The sequence below is a fragment of the Cataglyphis hispanica genome, chromosome 16, assembly GCF_021464435.1.
Source record: "Cataglyphis hispanica isolate Lineage 1 chromosome 16, ULB_Chis1_1.0, whole genome shotgun sequence".
In the NCBI taxonomy this organism is placed as follows: domain Eukaryota; kingdom Metazoa; phylum Arthropoda; class Insecta; order Hymenoptera; family Formicidae; genus Cataglyphis; species Cataglyphis hispanica.
Window position 1 is genome coordinate 842283 of NC_065969.1, and position 14276 is coordinate 856558.

Consider the following 14276-nt stretch of genomic DNA (forward strand, 5'->3'; position numbering starts at 1 on the left):
AGATATTTTTAATTTTAAAAGATATTTTTATTCTAGAAAAATTGTTTTTAATATTATTCTCAGAAAAATTTAAAATTAATTCTATATAATTGTATATTAAATATTATATTGTATATTAAAATTGTATATTAAATATTATATAATAAATGTGTATTTCATATAAATTCCATATAAATTTAATATACAATTTTAATATACAATATAATATTTAATATAATTATGTAGAATTAATTCTAAATTTTCTGAGAAGAATATTAAAAACAATTCTAGAAGAACAAAAATATTATATATATATGTATATATATATATATATATATATATATATATATATATATATATATATATACAGGGTGTCCGATAATTCGCGGATTACCCTTTACGGGAAGGTAGAGGATGTTATTCTGAATAGAAAAGTCCTGTACCATTTTATGATTTTCTCAATATTTAAGAAAATATTAATTTTAAAGATCAGCCAACGAAGTGCCGCGAAAGCTCTTGGCGCAAAATGCCTCCCACTGTCAATTGATACTCGGTCCGCGGCGAAGCAATGGGAGGAGCAGTTTGCGAGCATGCTTCGCTATGGCAACCAAAAGAAATACACACATAATGCGCGCTCCGTTTTATGTATGTGATCTTTTCATTATGTGTGTATTTTTTTCAGTTGCCATAGCGAAGCATGCTCGCAAACTGCTCCTCCCATTGCTTCGCCGCGGACCGAGTATCAATTGACAGTGGGAGGCATTTTCGCGCCACGAGCTTTTCGCGGCACTTCGTTGGCTGATCTTTTAAAATTAATATTTTCTTAAATATTGAGAAAATCACAAAATGGTACAGGACTTTTCTATTCAGAATAACATCCTCTACCTTCCCTTAAAGGGTAATCCGCGAATTATCGGACACCCTGTATATATGATGAAAAAAATGTTTAAAGGGGAAACTTAATGGGGACAATGTTAAGCGCAGCATACGATCTTTTAAGTTTCATAACTCAAAAGTACTTCATAAAAAAATATTTTATTATAGTATTTTGAAAAGGTGACACCAGCTACAAGAATATGATATGAGAAATTGTTTCATTAAAAGAAATTAAATTGAAATAGATTTGATTCCAAGATCAGGGTCAAGGTCACTATTAGATGTCCCTCTCTGAACTCTACAACTTTTGTATAAAACATTTTTTTCCATTTTGCTTACTTTACGAGATATTTGCGTATATTGATTAAAATTACTCACCCTATATATATAGAGGATGTCCGACAAGTAAGAGACCAAACGAAAGATGCAAGTAGATTGGATAAAATTAACAAGGGGAAGATGTATGTCCCGGGAAACGGATTTTAATGAAACTTTATGATATAGTTATAGTACTTCCCTAAGACTTCAATTCTGTAAAGAAGTAGGGCACACTTCTCAAGCGTTTTTGGAAAAAAATGCATTTAAAAATTACAAGTGTATACCGGTAAGTTTTATGTTTATTCACTGAAGCCGGCGTGATCAAATGGACAGCGTGCCGAGCTTAGTAGGCTGGAGATCTAGATTCGGTCCCCGGCAATATGCATTAATTTTTTTAAATCTGATTGAATTAAAAAAATGTTATTTTTAGCAAAACCTGTTATTAATTATTTTATTTATTTATTTTAAAATTTTTGTCTAGAAAAATGATGGATTTTTTTCAAAGAAGAATTTATTATTTTTTAAATTAATATATTTGGCACTAATAATTATTGTATTTGATCCTAACATTTATTATCGAAAATTGTTTTATAATGTATATTAAAATAAAATCATATATAAAAATAATTTAACATTTTACAATACTTTTCATGCACATTCACTCTTTATTCATTATCATCATTGTCACTGTATTCTGACAATGAACTTTTTTTTACAATTTTTTATATAATAAAAATGTCATAGAAACATTTAAAACACAATTATACCTCACACCCAAGCACACTTTATGAAAGAAGCATGTTTACAGAGGCAATATACATTTACAAAACAATTTTTGATAATAAATGTTTGGATCAATTGTACCAAATATAATAATTTAAAAAATTGTAACGGGTCACCTTTCCCAGCGCCGCGAATCAGACTTGCCGGTTCCAGGATTCGGGAGAAGGGGAAAACTCAAATTCGCTCTTCCAATATATAGATAAATTTATTAAATACAGCGGGTACAAGAAATAAATCAAGCGCTGTGTATTATAAAGCGGACGTGATGGTAGCGCGAGATAGCGAGCATTAATAAGCGCGAAATGGTGCAAATCGTGCAAGCGTGATAAAGCCTTAAATACTAGTTAAGATATGATAATAAATCAAGCGCGGTATGTACAAGAGCGGTCAGTCGCTGTAATGAAATAACCCGGAGAAACGCGTATTTACAAGTAATGATAGTATAAATATAGTCTAGCTAAGCGCATATTTACAAATGGTCGGTACAATAACTCGGAAAAGCGCGTACTATTAAGGAGCGCGTATATTATAAGGAACAGTCGGTAAATCACAAAGCCGGAGAAGAACAATATTTACAAACGGTCGGTCGGAACAGTACAATAATCCGGAGAAACGCATCTACGGAGCGCGTCTCTATTACGAGAACGGTCAGTCGGTATATTAGATAAGCGAGTACATCCACGAGACATCCACGTTATCTTATAGCGCCGTCTCAGTAACCGCGGAATCCGGATAATCCATGGATAATCCATGGCCTGGTATAGCGATATCGCTGGAGATGCCGTTCCAGCAACTGGGTAGCCCGGCCTAACCATGAGTAGTCTGTGGCCTGGTTTAATGGAGTCACATGATGTGCCGTCCCAGCAACCAGGAAGCACGGCCTAACCATGGGTAACCCGTTGCCTGGTTTCTGCGAACTCGGTTTTGGATTTGGTGAGTTGTGCGAGACTCAAGATCAGGAACTGATGATGAAGCGCTCGCCGGGCTGCCTTATATACTCAGCGAAGCACCCCAACCAGTCTTCTACAGTTCTCACACAATTTGGCGCGTGATAGGGCGGCCCCCACGGTCGCATCATAAGTGTGGGCGTTTAATAGGTGCACCATAAGCCCCGAGCTTCTTAATGCGGGCGATTGTTCGTCCAAAATAATAAATGCTTCTTTGAAAAAAATCCCTTATTTTTTTCGACAAAAGTTTTAAATTAAATTAATTAAATATATATTAATTAAATATGTATTAATTAAAAAATTATTAACACAAATTAATAACAGGTTTCGCTGAAAATAATATTTTTTTAAATTTGTAATCAGATTTAAAAAAATAAATAAAAAAAAAGAAACAGCATCCTGTCAGAGATCGAACCTAGATTGCCAATCTACTAGGGCATGCTCGGCATGCTATTCACTTGAACATGCCGACTTCATTGAACGAGCGAAAACGTTACCCGTTACGCTTGTAATTTTCAAAAGCATGTTTTTCGAAAACGCTTGAGAAATGTGCCTTATGACTTTGCAGAACTGAAGTCTTAGGGGAATACTACAATGTCACATAGTTTCATATTAAAATCCGTTTCCCGGAACACGTGTCCCCCCCTTGTGAGTCGAAAAGTCCTGAACTATTTTTTTTGTATAACGTTTATACAAATAAAGAAATTATTATTGAGTAAAATTAAATTTTTGAATAAAATTATTGAGTAAAATTAAATCATCGCCGACCTTTAGCCAGACACACGTCGGTGAGCTATGTGCTTGGTAGGTTGCGTGAGTATTTATTGTCAGCTGTTGCAGCGGCGCACCACTAACAAATATAGGCTTTTAATGAGTAAATTAATCAAATAAATCAAGTTTATATCAATTTTGATATAAACTTGATTTGATTGCAATTACCTTACGTCAGATATCCTGTGTATACATATACCGCTATGAGAAGAGTACACGCGAGACCAAACTTTCCGTTGCGACACAGCGAAGCTCGCTGCTGGCACGCCTAGAACGTACGTCCCATGATCTAGCCACACGAAACGCATACTCATGCGTCAATCTTTTTTAATTAATATTTTAATAATTATTGAAAATTGCAAAGTAGTAAAGAATTTTTCTATTTAGTTTACTATGCTTGTAATCATGAACGTTGACACAATCTTTACCGGACAAGTTTGACATTTCGATTTTTCTCTTTCTACTTTTTAATTATAACTTTCACTTGATAAGGACCAAAACCATATGGTCGAAACGTCGTGATATATTAGGTTGTCCCATAAGTTTCTTCCCTTTTTTGATGCGAAATGAATACACGATATTTGTTGTTTGAGGTTGATTTATTGTGTTATATATGAACCGTTCTGTTCTATAACCTTCTTCCATCTCTCAGGAAGCCTCATTATGCCCTCTTTCCAAAATTGTTGAGGCTTACTTGCAAAATATTCATCTGTGTGCGTTTTTATTTCGCTTATGGATTTGAAAGATTTACCACGGAGAGAATTTTTAAGGAGAGGAACAAGTAATAATCGGAAGGAGCAAGGTCTGGGGAGTACGGAGGATGAGGTAGAACGTCCCAATCGAACTGTAATAATTTTTGTCTCACGACCATTGCAACATGCGGTCTTGCGTTGTCGTGATGGAAAACGACTCCTCGTCGGTTCACTAGTTCTGGCCGTTTCTCTGCTATGGCGGCTTTCAGTTGATCAAGTTGATTACAATATTTGTCAGCATTGATCGTTTCACCTTGAGGAAGGAGCTCGTAGTACACTACACCTTTCCAGTCCCACCAAATGGATAAAAGAACCTTCTTCGGATGAAGTCCAGGCTTCGCAACAGTTGAAGGTCTATTTTCCTTGGACCAAGTGCATTTTCGAGACACATTTTGATACAAAATCCAAGTCTCGTCTCCAGTGACAAGACTCTTTAAGAAAGGATTTCTTTCATGTCGCTGAAGAAGCAAATCGCACGTAGAGACGCGGTTCATAAGGCCGGTCTCCGTCAATAGGTGTGGAACCCAAACTTCATACCGATTTGCATATCCCATTTTGATCAAATGCTTATGTACCGTTGTCTTGGGAATGTTAGTGTCATCCACTATCTCGCGCACACTATATCGCGGATTTTCAGCGAGCACAGTCTTGATAAGGTCCGCATCCGTCGTTACTGGGCGGCCGCTGCGGTCTTCATCTTGCAAATCGAAATTGCCGGCTCTAAATTTCTTAAACCAATTGCGGACGGTCCTAATGGTCGTAGTACCACTCCCGTAAACGGTGCAAATCTCGTCTGCAGTGTCCTTTGCACTATTGCCTTTTTAAAGCAATGAAGCATAACATGCCGTAAATGCTTCTTTTGGTTCTCCATATTGAACAGGGCAGAAAAAATTTTAAAAGAGACTTTGTCACAAACGAAACGTACTTTGAAAGAGCTCTGGGACGACTGAAACCGATGCCATAAACGGCTAAGAGATAAGCCTGCATGTTTATATAAACATAGCCAGTCAGACTCATTCATAGCGTGGCGCGGAAGAAACTTATGGGACACCCTAATAATAATCAAACAATAAATTGCCAGTTTGGTCGTATAAACACTTGTTTATTAATTTATTTACTGGCGACATTTTTAAAATTAAACATAATATTACATAATTATATTTACACGTACCGATATTAGGCGTATCGATATCATCTTATTGATTTTTTGAGATAGTATCGATTTTTACTGCATGTTTACTAATGTTATCGTTTTCTATGTTCTATGTGTATAATAATAGTAATAATACCTATAATTATTTTTATTAATATTTGTATTAATAAGATAATATAATTTTGTTAATATTAATTAATATTTAATAATTAATATTATTATATAATAATTAATATTATTAATAGTTAATATTAATTAATTTTATTATTATTAATATATTTATTATTAATAATTAATAATTATTTAATTATTTAAATGTTTAATTAAATTATTCAGGAATAAAATGTTTTCTGTATAAGATTTATAATCTGTTAATATTAGCGTACCGCTATAATGTACGATGTAGGCGTAATACATAGAAAACGACAAAATAAAATCAACTATGCAATAAAAATCAATATCAATTGACTTGAAAAAATCAAAAACAGATGACAGATCGATGTGCATGTAAGTGCAGTTACAGGCCTGAACGTGCGTGTTTTACGTGATATTATTGATAAACATTGATCGTTTATAACTCAAAAACTATTCAGCTTCAAAATTTTTGTATTAAAATTTTTGATTTTATTTTTACTTTTAGAACACGCTAATAAAGTATTGTACAGAAGTTGTGAGACATCTCATATATAAATCTATATTATATCTATAATAGCTTATTATAGAGCAATAAAGAGCTTATAACTAAAACTGAAAACGTAATTAATCTATAAATTATATATAGCTGAGATAAAACTTTTTTAAATTAAAATAATTCCTGAAATATATTCTAATAAAATTTGTGCATTAATTAAGCTGTAAAATACGTTGTACATGATCAATATTATCTACAAATAATATTCTAAAATAATTATTTTTTTTTAATTTGAATTATATTCTTAAAGTTGCATTTTGTGATTTAATAGTGTAATTTATTCAACATCATTTTTAGCATAAATCTTCTTTTCATTTTCCTGAAATAAAAATATTCTTTAATAACATAAAATCATTAATAGATATTTTAATAAAATTACTTACTTTATTCGTCAATTGTGGCATTGAAATATTTTCTGCATGTGTAAGAAAACTTTGATTTGTTTCATTTTTGTTAATAGTGCGTAAATATTTTGCTCTTGCATTTAAAACCTCTTCAAGTTGCTTTTTATGTCTTAGTGCTAATTCCAAAGCCCTAATTAAAAATATAAACAATTATTAATAATTAATTTCTTATTAAATATAAAAATAAGTTAAAAATATAAACATTATTACTATACATAATAATCATAATATATGTAATAATCATAATACAAAAATTATAAAACTCTTAAATATTTTATTCTTATTTAAATTGTTGCTATATTATAGAGTAATACGTAAAGACCGCCCATTAAGTACATTCGTTATTCCTTACCAAAAAATGAGTCGAAAAATCCAACTATCTTTTTCTATAACGCTTAATAATGGAGTTATTATTGAGTAAAGTTGGGCCGTAAAGTCAGCACCAATCTAGCTGGATACATTAATGAACTACGCGCTTGATAGTGTGTGTGAGTGATCTGCCGCTACGGCGCTATGCCTTCGCGCACGCTTCTAAAATTATTATTATTAAATTAAATTATTATTATTACATGCAATATTCTTACGTATAACATGCTTTACGTTTTTTTAAGCATAAAATTGTTTAAATATATAATTGTTGTAAGAAATTCTTCTTAAGAAACTTATACTTTTAAGAAACTGGACAAAACCACTCGTAGGAAAATTCAATAAGTGATTCGTCTTAAGATTCAGATGCTCACATAAAGATTTTGCTAAAAAAGCAGATTGTTTAAAAAATAATTTTTGTAAAACACAGAGAAGAACTCTTCCTTGTATTTGTCAATATTTTCTTCTCTATGTTGAGAATGCTACGTCTTTGCAATTCTGTCCGTTATCAAAATTTTCTGTAAGATTTATTAAGAAACAGGTGGAATATGACTTTTAGTAAAAAATTATTTTTTTTATGATGCGTTAAGAATATTGCAGCCTCTAGCAAAGGCATAGTCCTACCACGCGGTCATAACGGCAGAGTGTTCACACACCAAGCGCCCAGCTCACTGACATGCTAAAGGTCGGCGTTAATTGGTATCGATTTTACTCAATAATAATTCCTTTATTAAGTATTATAGAAAAAATGGTTCAAAACTTTTCGACTCAGTTTTTGATAAAAAAAATAAAGCTACGTACTTAATGAGCAGTCTTTATGTATCACTTTGTATATGCACACATATATGTATATAAGATCAACAAATATGTCCCACCAAAAGTAGCTCTTTTATCTTTCAAAAGAGATAGCAAATATATATATCAAAATAAATAGTTTAAACCTATTTCAATTCTATTATGAACGTAGTAGTTGCTTACAAAAACTATCTGGGTAAATATTCACATTAGGTCAATCCTTTGAAAAGTCAATAACCTTGATATATGTTATTATGACTTTGTAACATTTAAGAAGTTTTAGTGTCGTTCGTTGTTTGTTGAAAAGTTAAATTATTCAATAAGAACAAGTGTTAAATGCGAAAATTTAAACCTATCCAATTAAAAAGAAAAACATGAATTGTATATTTAAGTATATATGTAAATGCGTATGCGGCTCTGTCCGTCTCTCTGCGCTTTGGCTTTCCAATAAACCAACTAAATCCAAACCTAATTTTTATCTTAAAAATCCGCCGCCTATGCATTCACTTTACAATGACTATACAGACAATAATTTGATATTAATATTTATCACGGATATGTATGTGTTATTGGTATAATTAAATATGACAAATATATATCAAAAAAGCAATGAATATAATATTATCATGGTTGTAAAAAGAATCAAAAAACCTTTACAATAATGTGCTATTTGTCTTTTATTGCGATTTAAGGGTTCTGAAGGAGTATTTACTCTGATGAAAAAGATAAAGCAATTCCATTGCATATCATACTTATACATTCCCCACGAAAACAAAATTAATCTCTTTTGATATTTTTCTCACAAATTAGTTGAGCACAAAATAGAGAAAACTTTTCAAATGAACATCTTTAATATACAAGATATTTCATTTTAATTAATATAATTAAATATCTAAAAATCAAAGGATTTCGGAAAAAAAATGTTTTAGACAAAAATTGTTTGATTTGAAGGAGGAAATGATAAGAATATTGGTTTTACTTAGGATATAGATACTAAAGTCATGTAAAAAAATAATTTAGTGTTTTTAAATAGAATTATCTCAATTTGTTTATACATAGGGTGTCCGGTAATTTTTGAGATAGCTGAAATGTGAAGGTAGAATAAATCAAACTGAAAAGAAAAGTCCTGTACTATTTTTTTTTTATAATGTTCATTAAGTTATTATTGAGTAAAGTCTGACCAATGAGCGCCGACTTTTAGCCGGACACATGTTAGTGAGCCGTGCGCCTGATAAATGCGCTGTCATAACGGCGGAGCCATAAACATCCTAGTATATCCTAGACCGAGCGTTTGCCTTTATTTAACGAGTGCGAGTAAAGATCACATAGAAGAAGATAAACTCTTTTTTTGCCCCTTGCGTTTTCTCTCGCTCACACGTAGCACAGCGCTTTTTTTTGCTATGTTACACGCGAGCGAAAGAAAACGCAAAGGGCACAAAAAAAGAGTTTATCCTTTTTTATGTGTACCTTTATTCTCACTCCTCAACACTCGGTCGATTTATTATGTTTATAGACGGAGCACTCTTGCACACTACCAAGCGCGCAGTTCATCAACATGCATCCAGCTAAAGATCGACGATGATTGGTTAGACTTTATTCCATAATAACATCTTTATTAAGCGTTATAGAAAAAAATAGGGCAGGACTTTTCTTTTCAGTTTGATCCAATCTACTTATATACTTCGAATGTGTCAAAAATTACTGGAACCTGTATAATTACTCTATATAATTCGATTTCTTGTAATGAAAAAGACTAATTCAATTAAACTATTCAATTTTTGACCTTCCTACATATGGAAGTGATGTTGTGCGCTATTTCAAAATTTCATTATATTGCGATGTCTCGGTATTTTTGGTTTTCAAAAACTATAAATGCTATTTTTGGTTTATAAAAATTATTAAAATAGGCTATCTTGTATAATGATAAAAAATGAAACTATAAAGATGTGATGACCTTCCCTTCGACATTTTGACTGACAAAAATTCGTTTCCCAGTGATTTCAATATGCTTATTAACATATAGTGAGGAGACTTTTGAATATTTTATAATATACAAAATGTTTTAAAACTATCGGATTTCCTCTTAATGGCAGAATTCCTTTCTTTGGCAGAATATTTCAAGACAAAAATCCTAATACAAAAATATCAAGGTTATTATCATTTTTAAACCGAAAGCGATATTTTACGAATGAAAGGACTGAAATTTCGTGCTCTCAGACACGGCGAAATAACAAGTGGAAAAAATGCTTTATGAATGGGGCGCTCTTTTCATGATTATCATATAAATTTATAATAGCATTGTCATTAAGTTTTCCCGCTTCTCTATGTATTGCATTACTACATTCTTTTTGCGAATAAAGAATACGAGAAAAGACATCTAAAAAATGATTCAAGTAAAAATTTGCGACATGTTTCAACTTCAGCTATCAAAGTAATCGATCAATATTGCCATAAAGGTGTCTACTATGATATCCTATGCGAGACAAATAAATTGTAATAGAATTATCTTTGACATTTATTTATTTTGCATTTTGCAATATTTTAAAATCTTTGTAATAAAAAACAAATTGTAACCGTTTTAGAAAATAATTAAATATTAAATAGGTAATTAAAAATCAATTATATTTAACAAATTTTAATTGTAAAATAAATCAACTAAATTACAATAAATATTCAAAATAACCATTATTGTGATAAACTTTTTGTTACATTGATGATCATTTTTGGCATTATTATAGAGATTGCTTCAATAATATTTTTTCCAATTCTTTACGATTATTAATTTATCGTTTGTAAACGTGTTTTTTTATATAATAAAAAATAATCTGGTGTCAAATATAAGAGACGTCATCTCTAAATAATTCTTCAGAGATTTCTTCGTTTCTATCATGTTTTGCAGAAAATCGCAGAAAAAGAAACAATTCTGGTACAACGTTATCCAAAAAGTTATTATAAGTGTTAGCATTAAATCTTATAGACATTTCAAACAATCTAATCTGTAATTTAATATTGAAGATATTACATCATTTGTTACATAAGCTATAATAAATACATACAGATAATAAACAAACCAGAGATATCCATAATGTATAACATTTATTTATCATTAAATTATTCCGCATATCGGCACAGATTTGTATTAAAACGGTATTGATAATTTCAAATATAGTATTCATGTGGATTCTCTTTGCTTCAGATGTGAAAAATCATACATATTGACTGAACATGAAATGCAAAATTCATCCGTAAATTAAGTTATTAGACTAAAACCCAGAATTAATTTTTGTATATTATTCTTGTGCCAATAACCATATACAAAATTGATAATTATTTACATTATCGGACACCTCGCTGATAACCTTGACCTTGCCATATGTTGTCAAGTACACGATCTTGAATAACTTTTCCTTATAACTTAATCAGCGGCCTCTTATAGATATTTAATGTTAAAATTTGATTTGAAACAAAAATAATATATAATGTTTAGGGGAGGTAGCCCTAATGACCTCGACTTTGACATATGATGTCAAGGTCATGATCCTGAGTAACCACCAGGAGGTTTTAGCCGTCGCTCGTTTTTTATTAAAAAGTTATTAACAATCAAATTATACGAAAAGAATAAGTACATGCATGGACAGGAAGCATGCGCACGCGCGCGCGCGCACACACACACACACACACACACGGGAGGGTGGGGGGTGCAAGGGGGATCTTCGACTCCTCTCCCGTACTCACCCCGCAGCTAGGCAGGATGGATCTTGCTTTACAATGTAGCATGTACTTTGTAAGTTGTAAAGCGAGGTCTACCTTGCCTACCGGCAGGGGTGGATGCAGAAGGGGGGCCAACCCCGTGTGTGTGTGTGTGTGTGTGCGCGCGCGTGCGTGCTTCCTGTCCATGCATGTGCTTTTATATATTTCAAACTTTTCTTGTTAATAACTTTTTTTTATCTCCTCTGATTAAAAATTGTTATTTACATTATTCTCTAAGTATAAAAATTATCAAAAAAATTTGCAGGTGGAGCCGTGACTCTGAAATTACCATAACTTTTTAATAAACAATGAACGACAGCTAAAACCTTACTTAGGATCATGATCTTAACAACATATGTCAAGATCAAGGTCATTGGGACCGTTTTCCCTAAATAGGATTTTACCCATTTTTGTTTCAAATCAATCTTTAACATTAAATATCTCAAAAACTATAAGAAACCGCTGATTAAGTTATAAGGAAAAGTTACTCAGAATCATGTACTTACTTGACAACATATACTTGATAACATATGTCAAGGTCAGGGTCATTGGCGGTGTCCGTTAATGTAAATAATTACCCAAAAATTAATTCTGCGTAAATAATCTTGTGGTAATAAATTGTGAACTTTTGTAAACTAATAAGCATGCATTTTGTTTTAAGATGAGTTTTATTATTGTGTACTCTTGCGCGGCAACAGTCGTATTTTCAACGCATTTGCAAAGTACAGCAAAGCACAAGCAAACTAAAAAAGAAAATAAATATTTTACACATTAACAAAATAGTTTTTCAACTTTCTTAGCTTTTTTATTTTTTTTTTGTTAATAGTAATTTTTAAAAAAATTACATTTCTCCTTAACTAGGAATTAATATTTTTTAACAAAATTAAAATGAAATATACTCCTAACAAATATATAAAGATTGTGATATGCTAATAATTTATGGTAAATGTTATGAAAATGAGACTGATGCGGAGCAAGAGTACGCAATATGTTTTCCAGAGTATAAAGCTCCAACTAAAAACGTAATTTCGCAGGTGATAAATGGAGTACGACAAACAGGATCTATATTATTCATACACAAAAATATAATGCCAAAAGTGAAAAATATGCTCGGACGAATGAAAATAAAGCAGCAGTTTTGTTAATGAAGAAGATTCATCCAAATATTCGTAAAATGAGTCAAAAATTACATATTTCTAAGAACTCAGTACAATACATCTTCAAAGATAACAAAACATGATTATTATTTTACAAAAGTTCACAATTTATTACTGCGGATTTAATTTTTGTACATTATTGATGCAAGAACCGGATTTTATTTGAACAATTTTATTTACGGATGAATCCTGTTTTACACGCAAAAGTTCATTCAATACACAGTTCCCATTTGGAGTAATGATAATCCACACAAATATCATCGAATTCGAAATTATCAACACCGTTTTAGTATAAATCTGTGAGGCGGTACATACAGAATAATTGGATGGATACTTCCTGAATGACTCCTGCTTCCGATCGATCTGAAATTTTAAATATTAAGTTGTTTTTAATGTGAAGAATGATCCCAACTTCGGGAAATAATTTTTTTTTATGACAGCATTTATCTGCTAAAATTGATTCTATATAATATATACAACATATACATATAATATACAGGGTGTCCCAAAAATTTTGATACACCTGAAGTGTGAAGGTAGGTTGGGCCAAACTGAGTCGAAAAGTCCTGTACCATTTTCCTCTATAATGCTTCAAAAAGAAGTTATTATTGAATAAAGTCTGGCTAATCAGCGCCGATCTTTAGCCGGATACACGTCAGTGAGCCGCTCGCCTGGTGGTGCGCCGCTGTAACAGCTGAACACTCACGCACACTATCAGGCATATGGCTCCCCAACGTGCGTTTGACTAAAGATCGGCGATGATTCGCCAGACTTTACTCAATAATAATAACTTCTTTCTGAAGCGTTATAGAGGAAAATAGTACAGAACTTTTCGATTCAGTTTGGCCCAATCTACACTTCGGATGTGTCAAAATTTTTGGGACACCCTATAAAATATATGTAGTAGTTCTGTCTAATGTAAGAAATCTGCAGTAGACATTGCTTTGAGCGGAAAGTTGCAAATTCACTTTTTACGCAAAGCAAGGTCTACTCTCTACAGCCTGACACAAAATTAAGTCTATAATTATATCGTTTCACATGTATTTGTGACATTCTGCGCAAAGGAAGGTTGAACCCAATATGTCTAGTTTTATGATAATGGAACTCTCCTGCAGGAGAGTGGAACATATTGCCTCTACGCATATACTTTTTAATGCAAAGTGAGGTACCATATGAGTTTACAACTTTCCACGCGAAGCGAGGTTTCATATGGGTACAATTTTTGTAAAGCGAGATTTAACTCAAATCTTTGTATAAGTGTTATCTTATATACATTTTTTTTTATTTCCCGAAATTGGAATCACGCGCAATTTATTTCTCACATTAAATAGAATTTATGTATAAAATTATAGGTTAATCAGAAGCAAGATTTACTTGGAAATATATCTTAGAATCGATTTTAGTCGATAAATGCTGTCTTAAAAAAAAAAATTTATTTCCTAAAATTGAGATCACGCGCTTTTTTCTCACATCAAAAACAACTTATATGTAAAATTTCAGGTCAATTGGAAGTAGGGATCAGTCGGAAGTAAAT

At 31.8% G+C, this 14276-nt stretch overlaps 2 protein-coding genes across 2 annotated transcripts in view; both read right to left on the reverse strand.

The window, feature by feature from the left end:
• Positions 1–4404: 4404 nt before the first annotated feature.
• On the reverse strand, positions 4405–5413 carry LOC126855703 (histone-lysine N-methyltransferase SETMAR-like). The gene is made up of 2 exons (XM_050603571.1): positions 5352–5413; positions 4405–5236 (listed from the first exon to the last, which is right to left on the reverse strand). The coding sequence occupies exons 1-2, from the start codon at positions 5411–5413 to the stop codon at positions 4405–4407; spliced, it is 894 nt and encodes a 297-aa protein (XP_050459528.1).
• A 1094-nt stretch (positions 5414–6507) lies between these two features.
• LOC126855578 (intraflagellar transport protein 80 homolog) overlaps positions 6508–14276 on the reverse strand; it is a 200653-nt gene continuing 192884 nt past the window's right edge. Inside the window, exons 15-16 of the mRNA XM_050603381.1 lie at positions 6654–6804; positions 6508–6589 (exon numbers count right to left, since the gene is read on the reverse strand). Of these exons, the coding sequence (XP_050459338.1) occupies positions 6548–6589; positions 6654–6804 (193 nt within the window). The 3' untranslated portion in view covers positions 6508–6547. The remainder of the gene's footprint in view (positions 6590–6653; positions 6805–14276) is intronic.